Source organism: Cebus imitator, unplaced genomic scaffold (assembly GCF_001604975.1).
Source record: "Cebus imitator isolate Cc_AM_T3 unplaced genomic scaffold, Cebus_imitator-1.0 Scaffold1, whole genome shotgun sequence".
Classification (NCBI taxonomy): Eukaryota; Metazoa; Chordata; class Mammalia; order Primates; family Cebidae; genus Cebus; species Cebus imitator.
Genome location: NW_016107316.1, coordinates 1,927,312 through 1,944,273, shown reverse-complemented (window position 1 = coordinate 1,944,273; position 16,962 = coordinate 1,927,312). Strand labels below are relative to the sequence as shown.

Sequence of the window (16,962 nt, the reverse complement as noted above, 5' to 3'; positions counted from 1 at the left end):
AAAAAAAAAAAAAAAAAAAAAAAAATTTGTCTCTTAACAGGAGCAAGATCTTAGGTGGGTCATTTTGCTTAAGGATGACTTGAAATTTTACAAGACTACCTTAGCTCCCACATATGAAAACTCTTCAAGGATCTTATCAACTAGAAGTTGGGGAAACTACAGTGAGAAATAAAATGAAGCGGCTTCTCACCCATATGAAGGCCCAGATCATGCCTAAATTTCTAGGGATTTAACTTAAGAAGCTCCTTGCCCTGAGAGATTCCTTGATCATACAACACTCTACTCAGATGGGGCAGAGAATCCCAGAACACTACCCAAGCCACAGGAGAAACACACAACCCATCTTGTATCTGGCACCAACAGACTAATATCTAGCTAAACACAGTATTGACTTTAAAGTTGGTTAATGAGTATTTTAATTCATTAAAATAAAAGAAATTACATGCTTAGTCTATACAAGTTTAACCTACTTTAGTCCCTTAGTGAATTGTGAATTGGCTCCTGTTAGTGGTCGGGAGAATGCTTTGTGCTTGGTGTAGAAACCAAATAAATCAAGTTATTATCATCTTTTGAGTACAAACAATGTTTGTTTGTAAAGTGCCAGTTTTATATTTAAGTAAACATTAAAATCTGCATTGAAGCAGTGAGGCTGCATCTTTCAACTGCCTGTGCTGGTTAAATGAAATGTTTAATCCTGCTGTGTTGAGCTCACTAGAAAGTCACCCCTCACTTTAAAGCCAAGAAGACTGCCACTGTCACTGCTATGGTAAGTAACAGCCAGCCAGCCTGCTAGCAAAAGGTGATAGCACCAGCATTATAAACAAACAGGACTGGTTGTGAGGTAGCTACACAGTTTTAAAGATGCTGTTAATGAACATTATGGACAATGCATGGTGTAGCTAGTTGATAACACGTTAGCTGATTTTTTTCATGAGATGGAAAAAAAAAATCAGCAAAATAAAGGCACATCTTCAGTTCATTTAGAAGTCAGCATCCAAGGTAAAAGAATTCTCTGTTGGACTTGACATCACTCCCATCCTCTGATACTCGCCTACTCTCTTCTCAAAGAAGTTAGTCTTTCCTTCCAGTGAAATATTCTCCATAAAGTCAAATGGATTCTCTACTCTGAAAACCTGAAAAGGTTCACATCAAGATATAAATACAGAGCACCAGTTTCAAAACAAGCAGAAGGCTATGTAAACAATACTTTACCTTGCTAAAACCCAGTTCCAACATAAGTCTATCTGCCACAAACTCAATGTATTGCTTCATTAGAGTGCAATTCATCCCAATGAGCTTCACAGGCAAGGCCTCAGTGAGGAACTCCTAGGAACCAAAATACAGCTTCTGAATACAACTAAAGCAGACATTTTCTAGCAAGCTTGAATGACCCCTTTCATCACCCACTTACCTGTTCTATCCGAACAGCATTGATAATTATTTCTCTTACTCTCTCTTCTGATGGTTTGTGTACTAGGTGTTTGAACATCAGGCAAGCAAAATCACAGTGTAAACCCTAGAAAAAAAAAAGTTCAAGATCACTAAAGCCAGAGGACTTCTGTCATTAACATAGAATATGAAATTACTTTATCCTTTTCTGCATTCTCTTTATCCAACATACTCATATTGAGAGCACTTCAACTCTCAATGGGAAGATGACTAACTAATGGCTTCTCTTCTGCTGATGTCACCAAGGCAAGCTCAGTCCCACTTAAGGCCCTCAAAGTTGCCACCTAGATAAAAACAGGCAGTCTATTTCTTGCTCTGCTCTGTGTGGTGGCAAAGGAGGAGTCAGAGCTTCACTCAAAATATTCTTTTTACAGCCATGAACACTTATTTTGCCACTACTCCCAGCAGGAAAGGCAAAATTCAGTGATAAGGTTAGTTTTTATATGTTCAAGAAATTTGTATGCAATTTCAAGTAAATCAAATTTGCAAGTTAGCGCATTAAACCCCAAGCTTTACAACTTATCTCCCAATCCAGTAAGGAAGGTCTTCCTATAAGGTAAGACCAGCCAAGTTTGGCTTCTTCCTTTTCAAATGTGACTTAACCAAAGACACACGCTAGACCAAAATGCATGCTCATTCCATTGAGATGCTAACACTGAAGTAGAGAGGTAATTTCTAGATCAAACAGGAGAAACATAATGGCTACTATGAACATTTATGGAAAAGGGGGTCACATATAATACCACGCAAAAATAATAAAACATCCCTTAAAAATCCCAATCCCATCAAGAATTTGTAGTTTTGGCCAGGTGCAGTGGCTCACGACTGTAATCCCAGCACTTTGGGAGGCCAAGGCGGGAGGATCACCTGAGGTCAGGAGTTCGAGACCAGCCTGGCCAATGTGGTGAAATCCCATCTCTACAAAAATACAAAATTAGCCCGGCATGGTGATGGGCGCCTGTAATCCCAGCTACTTGGGAGGCTGAGGCAGAAGAATCGCTTGAACCCGCAAGGCGGAGACTGCAGTGAGCCAAGATCGCACCACTGCACTCCAGCCTGGGTGACAGAACAAGATTCCATCCACCCAAAAAACAAACTCGTACTTTTTTATGCATTCAAAGCCTATAAGGCAATACATATGTACTAATGTATTATAGAGAATACAAGTAATTTCAGTAAAGTATTTCCTTCTTTTGTAAAGTATGTGTACGGTTGAACTCACACATTAAACGTGGATATATGCCATCTAGTATCTCAGGTCCCCATCAGTAAACACCAGAGCATGCCCGAGGTGTGTTTGGGGCTCAGGTTACCCTATGATTTGATTTAGACTCACCTCATCTCTGCTAATAAGTTCATTAGAAAATGTGAGGCCAGGCATCAGTCCTCGTTTCTTGAGCCAGAATATGGATGCAAAAGAACCAGAAAAGAAGATGCCTTCTACTGCAGCAAAGGCTACGACACGTTCACCTATTTAAGAGTTAACAGCAATATCATTCTAGTGAGTAACTGTTGGTATTCATAGGAAGAGTCAACCATCCAGTAACATTACATGGAAAATGCAGCTCAGGTTGAAGTAGGGGCAAGGGTCTCCTTACCATAGGTAGCCTCTTTGTCCCCAATCCAGCGCAAGGCCCAATCTGCCTTCTTCTTGACACAAGGCATCGTTTCAATGGCATTGAAGAGAAATTCCCTAGTAGGCACACACAGCATCAGCAATTGAAGCATTACAGTAAAAGACCCCCGATTACCAGCTGCTAGATAAGAGCTCTGGGACAAAGGCCAAATTCATGTATTTGCTGATTCTCTTCCCAAAGGAAGAACCCACATCGAAATGTTTTATTTTACTGGTCAGCTTTTCCCTCCAGTGTTAAGTCTCAACTTTTGATCTACGTTAATACAAATGTGGGTATTCTGTAGTTCATATGGAGCTTCAGGGTCTACAAACAGTAAAACGTGGTTCAGTACAGCAGGGACATTTGTTGCCTTTATTATTTCAAGTCCAGATCATAGTTCCATGTGACGAACCATAAAATTTAAATTTAAAAAACCATAAAATCCTAACTGCCATGCTATTATCGGACTATCATTGGGTGCATTACTTGGCCCCAAATGCCACATCTGTATCATAAAATAATTAAACCAATAAACTAAGATTGCTTCCTACTAAAATTCTGTCCTATACTGTCAATCCCAGGTCAGCAAAGTAAATCCATGGGTATTACAGTTAAGTGGGTCTCCCTTACCACTCTCCTCTGCCTCCCTTTATTCTGGTGCCCACCTTGAGAGGCTGCTGATTTCCCAGCCTGTTCCTACCCAGGTGACCTTGTGTTCTGAAGCCAAGGTCACCAGACATTGGGCAGCTTTCATTTCTATTTATTTATTTAAGGGATGAGGGTCTTACTCTGTTGCCCAGGCTAGAGTGCAGTGAGATAATCATAGCTCATGTTAAAACCAAACTCCTAGGCCCCGCGGTGGCTCAAGCCTGTAATCCCAGCATTTTGGGAGGGCCAAGGCGGGTGGATCACGAGGTCAAGAGATCGAGACCATCCTGGTCAACACGGTGAAACCCCGTCTCTACTAAAAATACAAAAAATTAGCTGGGCATGGTGGCGCGTGCCTGTAATCCCAGCTACTCAGGAGGCTGAGGCAGGAGAATTGCCTGAACCCAGGAGGCGGAGGCTGCGGTGAGCCGAGATCGCGCCATTGCACTCCAGCCTGAGTAACAAGAGCAAAACTCCGTCTCAAAAAAAAAAAAAAAAAAAAAAAAAAAAAAAAAAAAAAAAAAAACCCCCAAAAAAAAAAAAAAAAAAACCAAAAAAAAAAAAAACGCCAAACTCCTGGGCTCAAGCCATCCTTCTGCCTCACTGTGTCAAGTGGCTGGGACTACCAGCTCACACTACCGCATCCAGCTGCCTTTTATTCTCTTTCCATCTCACTGTCCTTCTCTTTGAGACCTGGGTCTGCCTCTCCCTTGCTTTTGAGGCTTCTCCAGCAGACCTTCCTGATCCCACCCATTCTCCTTCTGGTCATTTGCCCCCAATCTTTGCCTTCTTTTCTCAATTTCCACCTACATAAACATATTCAAATCTCTTCACCCAGAACGAGTTTCCTCAGTCCTTTCAAGTTACCACTTTCCTGTTCATGTACTTCTAATTTTACAACAGCCACATTAGGTATCAGCACCACTTCTACTCCATACAGAGGCTCCAGTCCCTAAAGCTGACCTTAGTGTCTAGACTACTCCAACAGCCCGTTTCTAACCCATCGCCTCCAATCAATCTCCAAAACATAAAACAGACCTTATGCTACCTTTATTCAGCCAAACTGCTACATGCCTAAATCAATCTCAGGGCTCACTGCTGCCTCTGCCTGTGTAACTCCTCCTATTTGCCTGTAGTGTACTGCAACTCCTTAGCAGGAAGTCCTCCCCGCCCTTCATCCTGCTGCAGCCCCACATTCTAGTTTCTCAACAAATTTACCAAATGACCAAAGATGGTCAGACATAGGTTTTAGTTTGTCTTACCCAACATGTAGGAATTCCTTCAAAAGAAGGCTTTAGATTGGTAGGCATTCAACTCTAAAAGTGGAGCACTTTCACAACTCTACGTGAATTATAAAGTGAATTTAGGCCCCTTGCTAAGAGCAGACATGACCACAGGTGCTGGAAATGTCTATGACTGTCTGCTTAGTCATTCTGGAGTCATTTTTATCCCTACATGAACTAAAACTTTGTCATAAATCAACAATTAAAGAGTCCTAAAAATCTTGGCATACCACTTGAATACCTACCTTTCGTTGGGATCTTTTATGTAAGTGTCAATAAGGAGACTATACATTTCAGAATGTATGTTTTCCATGGCAATTTGGAAACCATAGAAACAGCGGGCTTCTGTAATCTGAACTTCTTGGCTAAATCGCTCCACCTAGTGGCAAAACACAAAGTCAAGCTTGGGGAAAAAACTAGCCGCAGCAACTCTTGTAAATGGATAGTGGTAGCATCACGTTCTGTACCATTATAAGATTTCTTTCTATATATATTTCATCCAATTCTTCACAATTCTGTGATAAAGTGTGATATTTTGTATCATATGCTCAATTTAAGATCAGGAAATAGAAACATATAAATTAGGAAATAATTGAGCGCTCACAGAAATCCTAATTTATGTCAAGAAAGATCTGTTCATAGTAAGAGATACAACCAAATTACTATTAAAACAGCAAAGCCACCAAAAGGAGGGAGCAGAGCAGGGCATGGTGGCTCACGCCTGTAATCCCAGCACTCTGGGAGGCAAGGCGGGCGGATCACCTGAGGTTGGGAATTTGAGAACATCCTGGCCAATACGGTAAAACCCTGTCTCTACTCAAAATACAAAAATTAGACAAGCGTGGTGGTGCACGTCTGCCATCTCAGCTTCTCAGGAGGCTGAGGCAGGAGAATCGCTTGAACCCAGGAGGCAGATGTTGCAGTGAGCCAAGATCGCGCCACTGCACTCCAGCCTGGGTGACAGTGAGACTCCGTTTTTTTTTAAAAAAAAAAAAGGCGGGAGCAGATGTGGTGGCCACAGGGAGTCAGCCTATTACTACCACTTAACATGGCCTCAGTTTCTCTAGAGTCAGGAAAATACCATGCAGAAGAAAGAACTGCAAAGTGTGTTAAAAACAGGAAATGCCATGTAATATAAAAACCAGCTTACACACACATATGCACTCAGCGTGGAAAATGTTGGACTTACAAAGAGAGACAAAGAGGGCGCACTGGTCCGACCCCAGATCGTCAAGTGAATGCAAGGTTTTGTTCTGGAGACTCACCAGGTTTTCATTCACGATGCCATCGCTGGCTGCAAAGAAAGCTAGAACGTGGGATATAAAGTGTCTCTCCTCGGGCTTCAGGGATTCCCAGTGCCGAGTGTCCTTGGACAGGTCCACCTGCGGTTCGGCAGTCACAATTTCAGCACAAAGGAAGAGAGCGGAGCCTGCAGGACTCACCCACTCCAAGGTTACAGTCAGCCCCCACTCGCCAGCCCGAACCCCCAAGTGCATCTCCGAGGCGTCCCGGGGGCCCCTGCCCGGCTCTCCGGGGGTCCTCCGCTCACCTCCTCGGCGGTCCAGAAGGAGGCCTCCGCCTTCTTGTACATCTGCCAGATATCGTGGTACTCGATGGGGAAAATGACAAAGCGGCGCGGGTTCTCTCTCAGCAGCGGCTCATCCTCCACGCCGGGGGCGGCCGCTCTGGTTTTCTGTTGGGGGAGAAGAGCAAGCACTGAAGTACGGGCGAACCTCGTGAAACTGCCGTGTTCCTGGGCCAAGGCCGTTCCACTGGCGGCAATTTCGTGGCGCCCCATGTAGAAGGAAACGGGGCTGCCCCGTCGCGCTCCGTGGGTCACAGCAGGGGAGCGCACGCCCGAACCGGGAAACCGGCCGCCCGGGGGAGGGGCCGCCTTGGCGGGAAACGAGCCGGCGCGGGAGTGGGAACCGCTGAGGAAACAATGCAGCTTTGGCGCCAAGAGGCTCAAGGCCGCCCCCGCCCCTCTGCCCCGCGCCCGCCACTCACCGGCTCCGCGGGCTCCTGGAAGATCCTCCTCGCGGTCTTGCTGGCCAGGACGCGGGTGCCGTTCAGGGCCGGGGGCTGCGGGACACGCGTGTGAGTGAGGGGCGGCCGGCCTCGCCTTCCCTGCCTCCCTCCCCCGCCCGCAGCGCCCGCCCCGCGCGCTCACGGTGTTCTCCTTGTCGACCAGGCTGAGCCCCTTCAGCGGCGAGAGCTGCAGCTGCTGCGGGTCCGTGATGGGCGCGAGCGGGACGCGGACGGAGAGCATGGTGGCGGCGCGACGAAGGACAGCTGGCAGTCGGGGCCGGGCGGCTGGGAAGGGGTGCACGGGCAGCACACCGACCCAGCCGCCTTTAAATGTCCCGCGCCGCGCACTCCCAGCTCTTCCCATTGGCTGTGCGGTGCCTCCGCCCTTCCCATGGGCCCCGCTTTGCCCTTGGCGAGTCGGGCCTGGGTCTACCTCTGGCAAGGGTCCCGGCCCTTCCCATTGGCTATGCGGTGCCCCGACCCTTCCCATTGGCTGCGCTTTGCCCCTACCCTGGCTGGCCGTGGGGCCGCGCGCAATTTTCAAGCGCTGCGCGGGAGCCTCCGCCGGCGCCTTCCGGGGACCCCCGGGGACGCCCCCGGGACCTCCCGGGATACCCCCCCATCCGCTGGCTGAGTCGGGGGCGCTGCCGCCCGGGCCCCCGCGGGTCCCATGGGACCAGGGTCGCAGCCCCTGAGGGGCTTGGAGGCCTTCGCGCGCGCAGGCGCCAATTCGCCAGGGAACCGTTTGGGGTTGCGTGAGGCGCAGCGATTGGAGCCCGCCGGCGCGAGAGTATCCCCTGGCCCCGGCCCCGCCTCCCAAAAGTGCCTCCTCCCAGCCCGGTGGCGGCCGGGCGGGGGGCTTGGCCAACGAGGTTGGTGCAACGGCCTGGAAAACGCTCCCAGCTGCAGGGGAGGCGTTGCTGCGACCCTTTCGATCCGTGTCCCGGGGTAGGGGTGCAAGGGCCCGGAGGCCTGACACTTTGGCGGGGTGGTGGGCGAGGACCCTACAACCTAAAAGTTAGGGCCGCTGAGCCCCGCGGCTTCTTTTGCTGTGAATGGGATAAGCAACCAGACTTCTTACAGATTCGGTGTCCCCGTGGGTAAAATGGGACTTATAACAGTACCCACCGCGTGGGGCGGTGAGAAGCGTGTTCGTTGAGATGACTCATGAAAAATGTGCAGTCCTTTGTAAACCTTCAAACTCCAGGACACGGAGAGAAGGCCCATGGTGCAGTTTTCCACTGAAATCCTGTCTCCTGTCAGGCGCCTGTCCCGTATTGTCACCCTCGCCTTAAGAACTGCAAAATGGCTGGGCACGGTGGATCACGCATGTAATCCCAGCACTTTGGATGGCCCAGGCGGGAGGATTGTTTGAGGCCACGAGCTGGAGACCAGCCTGGGCAACATAGTGAGACCACGCTCCGCCATTAAAAAAAAAGAAGAAAAAAGTTGTTTAATTACAAAGTGGGCAAAAACTCCTGGGAGACAGCTCACAGAATGATTTTTAGAACTAGGAATTAGTATACTACTCACTGGCTTTCTGATTTGCCAGGCCCTGCAATGGGCAAAATGCCAAAAATAAAGGAGAGGAAAGAAACTTTAAGATCCAGGAAAGAAATCATTAACCTAAGAAAGCTTCAAAAGCTGCCCTCGGGGGCTGTTATTTAGAGAGATTCTGGACTTTTTTTACAAAGCCTTTTCTAGATAAGATACTTTATAGGGGGTGGCGTGGGGCAGGAACCCTCACCACCTAGCTCTGTTTCTCCCATTAATTAAAAGTACTATAGACTTGTATTCAAAGTATTCTCGTGTTGCGGGGATAAGTAATGAGCATCACATTCCTTACACAAAGTCACAACTAAAACTTTGATGTAGCATCCTTTGTTTAAAGCAACTTGCAGACAATGCCAGTTTCACCCCAACACACTAAAGCATCCGTCTCCAGGAAACTGGTATTTTTATTGACAATTTTATGGCTGATAAAGCCATTATCTAACAAAATTATAATTTGTTGGTGTCATTTCATACCCAACTCAGATTTCAATTTCCCGTAATCAACATCCAAAGCCCTCGTTTCGGTTGCCCTGGGGGGCTCTGTGCTTTTTTGCTTCTGTTATACTCACTGTAACTGAAGCAGCCAGAGGTGGCTTGTTTTATAGTTTAGTTCCTGGCCACGTAAATAACATAGCCATTGTAGAAGTAGTGGAAAGATGCATACGTGTTAGAGGCCGGGTGATGTCGCCATCCTCCCTTCCCGCGCGAGCCTGTGTCATCTTGGCGTGGCCCTCCTCCCCCCAGGTCCGGCATCTTTGCCCCACTGCGGAGGAGGTGCTGGCGCCCAGGGCCACGCGGCGATGCTGGGCCCACGCGGCGCCCAGGGCCACGCGGTTCCGCCCCTGGGGGTGCCAGGCGATGCAGCCACTCTCGGGAGGGCGCCCGCTGCAAGCGCAGGGCTGCTGATAGCTCCGAGATTTGCTCCTTTTTCCCTCGGTGCTCGTTTTATTGGTTTTGTTTAAGTAAACAGAGGAGACTGATTTAGACCGCCCAGGCTGGTCTCAAACTGCTGGCCGCAGGCATTCCTACCTCCTCCGCCTCCCTAAGAGCCGGTATTCCTGGCAGGAACCACTTGAGCGCGCGTTTTGACATCGGCATCTGCTCCACCATTGGTCCGCACGGGAGGTCCCGCCCCGCCCCCCGGAAGGCTCCTCTGCGTTCCCAGCCTCGGGCGCCCCGCCCCGTTTCCGCTGCGCGAGCTCAGGACTACACGCCCTGCCTGGGCAGGTTTGCAGGTTCCTGGCCAAGGTTAGCGCGGGTTCCAAAAGGCCGTTCCTACCTGTCCACCATTAAGGTGGAAAAACCGCGGCCCGGGGAGGTGAGCATTCCCTGTGTACCAGACGCCATGCTGAGGGTGGTCATAATAATAATTAAGGCTGCAGCACCCACAGCCTCTGGGCACTTGGATCATGTGAGGCTGGTTTTTGTGTTTTTTGTTTTGAGACAGGGTCTCGCTCTGTTGCCCAGGCTGGTGGCTCCCTCATAGCTCACTGCAGACTCGACTTTCCGAGCTAAAGCCATCCTCCCACCTCAGCCTCCCAAGTAGCTGGGGCTACAGGCATGCACCACTACGCCAGGCTAATTTTTAAATTTTTTGTAGAGATGGGTTCTCAGTATGTTACCCAGGCTGGTCTTGAACTCCTGGGCTCAAGCCATCCACCCGCCTTGGCCTCCCAAAATGCTCAGATTACAAGCATGAGCACCGACCCACCGGGATTGGTATTTTTAACCTTGTTTCACCAGTAGGGAAATGAAGGCCTGAGAGGCAAGGAAACTGCGCAAGGTCACACAGCAGAACGTTTCTACCCTAACTTTTTATGATGATTGTTTTCCACATGCAGAATAATGGAAAGATTTCTAGTGTTCACCCACCACCTCAGATTCCACAGCTGTTTCCATTTTGCCATATTTACTTCCAGCAAATAAAGCAAATACCCTCTGTGGGTATGTGAAGCTTATGCTTTTTTATGGATCATTTGAAAGTGAGGGATAGATATCATGACTCCCCCCAAATGTTTCAGCTCCTAAAAATAAGGACACACTCTACCATCACCACAATTCCACACTTACACCTCAGAAAGCTAAAATAATTCTGCGATGTCACCTAATATCCAGTCCATATTCCTGTTTTTCCACTTGTTTCAAAAATCTCAGGGTTTTTTTGGATTTTTTTTTTTCCATGCAGGATCTAATTCAGTACATGCATTGCATTTGGTTATTATATGTGCTTTAGTCTCTTAGTAAAGCTCCTCCACTTCTTTTCCCCACGACATTGACTTTGAAGTGCAAGCCAGTTTTCTTGTAGAATGTCCCACATTCTATACTTGCCTGATTGTTTATTCATCGTGTCGATTAACTTGTTTTCCTGACCCCTGTACTCTACACTGGAAGTAGGTCAAAAGGCTTTATTATTAGGCCCTGCTCGGTGGCTCATGCCTGTAATCCCAACACCTTGGGAGGCTGAGGCAGGCAGATCACCTGAGGTCAGGAGTTTGAAAGCAGCCTGGCCAACATAGGGAAACCCCAACTCTACTAAAAATACAAAAATTAGCTGGATGTGCTGGCAGGTGCCTGTAATTCCCACTACTTGGGAGGCTGAGGCAGAAGAATTGCTTGAACCTGCGAGGCAGAGTTTGCAATGAGCCGAGATCACACCATTGCACTCCAACCTGGGCAACAAGAACAAAACTCCGTCTCAAAAAAAAAAAAAAGAAGGCTTTATTAAACTTAAGTTAAAAGTTATTGGCAAGAAGACGTCTTAGGTGATAACATAGCTAGGATTTGTTTGCTTGTTTGTTTGAGATGGAGTCTGGCCCTGTCACCAGGATGGAGTGCAGTGGCACGATCTCCACTGCAACCTCTGCCTCCCGGGTTCAAGTGATTCTTCTGCCTCAGCCTCCCAAGTAGCTGGGACTACACAGATGCACCACCACGCCCAGCTAATTTTTGTGTTTTTAGTAGAGACGGGGTTTCATCATGCTGGCCATGATGGTCTTGATCTCTTGACCTTGTGATTCGCCCACCTTGGCCTCCCAAAGTGCTGAGATTACAGGCATTAGCCACCACACCCGGCCCTACAGCTAGGATTTGAACCCAGGTCTGACTAACTCCAGAATTCCAGACTCTCAAAAACTCTGTTTTAATATGAACTGCAGGCCAGGCATGGTGGCTCATGCCTGTAATCCCAGCACTTTGGGAGGCGGAGGCGGGCGGATCACCAGTCAAGAGATTGAGACCATGGTGAAACCCCCGTCCCTACTAAAAAATACAAAAATTAGGCCAGGCGTGGTGGTTCACGCCTGTAATCCAAGCACTTTGGAGGCCAAGGCGGGCGGATCACCTGAGGTCGGGAGTTCAAGACCAGCCCGACCAATATTGTGAAACCCCGTCTTTATAAAAATAAAATAAAATAAAAATAAATAAAAATACAAAAGTTAGCTGGGTGTGCTGATGTGTGCACCTGTGGTCCCAGCTGCTTAGGAGGCCGAGGCAGGAGAATTGCTTGAACCTGGGAGGCAGAGGTTGCAGTGAGCCGAGATCACGCCACTGCACTCCAGCCTGGCGCCTGGTGACAGAGCAAGACTCTGTCTCAAAAAAAAAAAAAAAAAAGAACTGCAAATTACATTGTTTTCGGGTTTTTTTTGTTTTGTTTTGTTTTGTTTTGTTTTGTTTGTGTGTGTGTGTGTGTGTGTAGACGAGGTCTCACTATATTGCCCAAGCTGGTCTCAAACTCCTGGGCTCAAGCAATCCTTCTACCTTGGCCTCCCAAAGTGCTGGGATGACAGGCATGAGCCTTTGAGCCCAACTCAACGTTCCCAACGTAGCACAGCACGGCAGCGCCCAGCTCAACGTTCTTAACGTAGCACAGCAAGGCAGCGCCCAGCTCAACGTTCCCAACGTAGAACAGCACGGCAGCACCCAGCTCAACGTTCTTAACGTAGCACAGCAAGGCAGCGCCCAGCTCAACGTTCCCAACGTAGCACAGCAAGGCAGCGCCCAGCTCAACGTTCCCAACGTAGCACAGCACAGCAGCGCCACAACCACAAGTCTCAGGAGCAGCCCAGTTCAACTTTGTGTTTAGTTTACATGTCGCTCACTCGAAAGTTGGCAGGAAATGGTTAAGTAGGAAGCTGGTTGGACAACCAGATGGAGCTGTTTGATGTTGATGTGTCACCACATCATAAGTGTCTAGAACATTCACACTGGAGAGGCCATTTTCAGGGGACAGTGAGGATGAGGATGAGGCAGCCAGCCCAGTGCAGAGCCTTTGGGAGCAGTGATTTTCTTTGTGCTCAGATAACCTCCAAACCGGTGTTGAAAAGTGATGTGCCCATTTGCACACATTTAAAGTGACCTTTAGCCAGGCACAGTGGCACACCCTTATGTTCTCAGCTACTCCAGAGGCTGAGGAAGGAGAATTGCTTGAGACTAGGCATTTGAAATCAGCAAGACCCCTGTGTCTAAAACTAAAATAAATAAGAATTAAACTGACTTTTAAACATTTTGTCATACATTAAATAGTTACAGGGGATGTAATCTTAATCTTGTTGCAAATATTAGCCCTTTAAAATGACAACTGGACGGGCATGATGGGTCACAGCTGTAATCCCAGCACTTTGGGAGGCTGAGGTGGGAGGATGGCTTGAGCCCAGAAGTTCAACACCAGCCTAGGCAACATAGTCAGACCCTGTCTCTGAAAAATAAAAAATTAGCAGACTGTGGTAGCACGCACCTGTGGTCCCAGTTTTTCAGGAGGCTGAGGCAGGAGGATTGCTTGAGCCCAGGAGGTTGAAGCAGCAGTGAACCATGATCACACCACTGCATCCCAACCTGGGCAACAGAGCAAGATGCTATCTCAAAATAAATAAAAATAAGAATGCAACTATGTGCTTTTAACTCTTAGAATTTAGAATCCACAGATTTCAGTATGTTTGTTTCTTATTTTAAAATTCTTAGTCTGTCACCTCTCTCTCTCTCTCTTTTTTTAAGAAATAGGCTTGCTCTGTCACCCAGTCTGGAATGCAGTGCCGCAATAATTGCTTACTGCAACCTTGAATTCCTGGGTTTAAGCAATCCTCGTGCCTCAGCCTCCCAAGTGGCTAGGACTACAGGTGCACACCACCACCATTGCCTGGCTAATTTTTTTTTTATAGAGACAGAGTCTCATTGTGGGTCCCAGGCTGGTCTTGAACTCTTGGCCTCCAGTGGTCCTCTAGCCTCAGCTTCCCAAAGCGCTGAGATTACAAGCCTGAGCCACTGTGCCTGGGCTTTGTCCACTTATGGATTGGGTCATTTATCACTTTCTGATTGATTTACAGGGGCTCTATATGATTTGGACAGGATCTCTTTCTATCATATATGTTGCAGTTATATATTATGGCATGCACCTGGAGTCCCACCTACTTGGGAAACTGAGGCAGGAGAATCGCTTGAGCCGAGGAGGCAGAGGTTGCACAGTGCCTGCACATGGAATCTTCAGGGAATGCTAGCTGGTGCGATGGCTGTGAGCTCTGCCAGGTTTTCTAGGGTTCCCCCTTTACCCATCACTCAAAAGCCCCGTGATGACCCCAGGAGGTGTTGCTGTTCTTCCCTGGTGGAGCCTAAGGGGCAGGCCCGGAGGCTGATCTCAGTGTGGCCCTGTGGGGATGGCAGTCCTGGAGAGATCAGTGAGGCTAGACATTGGGCCTAGTGGGTATACATGTTCAGAAGCTTGAAGAATCACACTTAGGGTGGATTGACAAAACCAAAGTGGCAAGACAGTGCTCCAGGAAGTGGAGGGACAGGTCTCCATGGGAAGAACAGGGCCTGGAGGTAGGGAGGCTGGGCTCCGGCTGTCCTGAGGCGCTCTGACTTCCCTGTCTCATCCCACTTGGCAGAAGTCCCAATCTTCAAAGGCCCACAGGGTGCCACATGGTCCGCTCCCAGCCCCTCTCCCTGTGTCCAGCCCTCCAGAGCAAGGACCTCCTCCTTTTCCTGGGAAACTGAAGATACAACAGCTGCCTCAGGGGCTCCTCTGGCCTCGTGGCCCCCTCTACCTGTGGCACTCATTCTACACTTTCTTCAAGGCTTTCCCCAAAGTCATCTTCACAGCGAGACCACGTCATGACTAGGCTTGCGTAAAACCCTAAGCATTCACCCTGCACTCCCCAGCCTCTGGCCCCTCCTTCTCTTTCTCTATTGCACCAATTCCCTCTCCATAATACTGACTTCTTCGCTTGCTCACATTTCCCCATCCTCTCTAGAATGTCAGATGGGCATTTTCACCTGTCCTGCTCACTGCTGCTTGCCAGCATCTAGAATGACACCTGGCACACAGTGGCACTCACTAGAGGAACACAGAAGCCCAGGGAGGTAGAGTTCTTGTTTTCAAGGAGATTTCAGTTATCTGGGAAGATAAATGCATATAAAACAATTATTTAGTACCACAGAGAAGCTTAGACTTGTTCAATTTTTGAATTAAAATTTATCGCATGTATCTCATGATAAAAGGAATACAGGCTGGGTGCAGTGCCTCACACCTGCAATCCCAGCACTTTGGGAGGTCAAGGTGGGAGGATCACTTGAGCCCAGGAATTGGAGGCCAGCTGGGCAACATAGTGAGACCCTGTCTCTATAAAAATGAAAAAAGTATCTGTGCATGGTGGTGTGCACCTGTAGTCTCAGCTCCTCAGGAGGCTGAGGTGAGAGGATTGTTTGAGTCAGATTGAGGCTGCAGTGAGCCATGATCGTGCCACTACACTCCAGCCTGGGTGACAGAGCCATAAAACAAACAAACAACAAAAAAACGAATGTCCATTCATTGTAGAGACTAAGAAAAAATAGAGTAAAATCATCCCCGTTCTAATCAACCAGAAATAGCCGCCAGTGGAGTTTAGACACATTTCTCTCCCTTCAGATTTTGCCTCAGTCATGGGCATCTCTTGTTCTTGCCCGCCCACGCTCTCCCTGATCTGTAGTTAGCAACTCCCCACATTTACTGGAGACCACCTTCCCCCATTCCCAGACTTCAAGATTGAAGGGAGCCGACTCCCTCCCTCCCCGTCCTCCTTGTTCCCAGAGGTCTGGGGAAGGGACATTTTCTATTCTCCTCACCCATTAGGAACAGGCCACCCACACCAGCCTTACTACAGAAGCTGGATTTCAGGCCATAGGTTGCCCATGCAGGGAGAGAGAAACTGTCCTTCTGCTGCCTGTGAAGCTTGGAGATCGGAGGTGGCAGCTCTTGAGAGCACAGAGTGGAAAATGGAATCGACAAAGAGGAAAGCAGAACTGAGACAGCAAGAGACTCTTCATGAGAACAGACAGGCAAAGGAGTGTTGATTGGCTCACATGCCCAAAAAGTCCCACATGACTCTTCCACTGTACCTGCTCCTAAACACGAAACAGAGCCAGAGGTCAGCTGTTCCCTCCTGTCTCCGCCTGCATCCCCAGTACCACACCGCGTGGCTGTGCTCACCCCACAGCCACCTGATTCCTAGGAAGCTGATCATCTGACTTGTGGCAGCCCACACCTTTCTTCTGTTTCCTGCCTCTCCTAAGACTGCGTGCGCACATGTGTGTCCAGTTCTGCTTTGACCTAGAAAACAATTCAAGGAGAAGAATGTATCAAGCGAAGAGCTCAAAAGCAGCGCAGGAAATATCTAAACATTAATGTTAGCTTGAGTAAAAAATAAAACAATTTCAGATGATAGTTGTTTAAAATCTGAACCTTTTACTTGGTTCCTCATAAAAAGAGTCTAGTGATTAATTTAGGGCTTGACAAAAGACATCTCCCTGAGGTTTAGACAATATTCCGTAAATAAATACCAACACTCGAGTAGAGAGATACTCCTCAACTTACAATGGGGTTACACCCTGATAAAGCCAACATAATTGAACGTATCATTGGAACATGCGTCTAATCCACCTACCCTACTGACCGTCATAGCCCAGCCTCAGCTGCCTTAGGCATGCTTGAAGCACTGACATTACCTGCAGTTGGGGAAAGTCGGCCAGCAGGAGCCTCTTTTATAACAAATGGTTGGATTCCGTATGCAGATGGGCATTGTGTAGACATTATGGGATGCCTAATCACAAAATACAGTATCCAAAGGACGCCAGCAACACAGTGCACTGTCTACAGTGCTGGTTCTTTACTGCCATGATCGCCAGGCTGATGGGGAGCTGTGACTGCCCATCATGGCCAGACAGTCCCTTACTGATAATGCTAGCCCAGGAAAAGATCAAAATGCGAAGCACAGGTTCTTCTGAATGTGTGTCTCTTTCACAGCATTGTAATGCTGAGCAATTGTAGTTGAGCCATCCTAAGTTAGGACCATCTATATATAAAACCTTAAAAATCATTCTGGTTTTTTTTTTTTTTTTTTTTTTTTTTTTTTTTTTTT

General features: G+C 48.0%; 1 protein-coding gene across 3 annotated transcripts; it reads right to left on the bottom strand.

Annotated features, from left to right (window-relative positions):
- Window positions 1–566: 566 nt before the first annotated feature.
- On the bottom strand, window positions 567–9,358 carry RRM2 (ribonucleotide reductase regulatory subunit M2). 3 transcript variants are annotated; one of them, XM_037737248.1, is made up of 11 exons: window positions 9,148–9,358; window positions 7,167–7,309; window positions 7,004–7,078; window positions 6,546–6,692; window positions 6,262–6,378; window positions 5,242–5,375; window positions 3,048–3,142; window positions 2,786–2,919; window positions 1,412–1,516; window positions 1,213–1,326; window positions 567–1,133 (listed from the first exon to the last, which is right to left on the bottom strand). In XM_037737248.1, the coding sequence occupies exons 2-11, from the start codon at window positions 7,263–7,265 to the stop codon at window positions 981–983; spliced, it is 1,173 nt and encodes a 390-aa protein (XP_037593176.1). In that variant the 5' UTR covers window positions 7,266–7,309; window positions 9,148–9,358; the 3' UTR covers window positions 567–980. The 3 variants fall into 3 exon arrangements, with proteins under 3 accessions (XP_037593176.1, XP_017380958.1, XP_017380948.1); XM_017525469.2 differs by lacking the exon at window positions 9,148–9,358 and having other exon boundaries at window positions 6,546–6,689; window positions 7,167–7,415; XM_017525459.2 differs by lacking the exon at window positions 9,148–9,358 and having other exon boundaries at window positions 7,167–7,330.
- Between the last annotated feature and the right edge of the window lie 7,604 nt (window positions 9,359–16,962).

Excerpts from the sequence above, each read along its gene's own strand:
- RRM2 (XM_017525469.2), bottom strand. The coding sequence starts at position 7,388 with ATGGGAAGAGCTGGGAGTGCGCGGCGCGGGACATTTAAAGGCGGCTGG. Across the intron at positions 7,079-7,166 it reads TGGTCGACAAGGAGAACACC|CCCCCGGCCCTGAACGGCAC; the intron begins GTGAGCGCGCGG and ends CGTGTCCCGCAG. Across the intron at positions 3,143-5,241 it reads ATAAAAGATCCCAACGAAAG|GGAATTTCTCTTCAATGCCA; the intron begins GTAGGTATTCAA and ends TGTGCCTACTAG.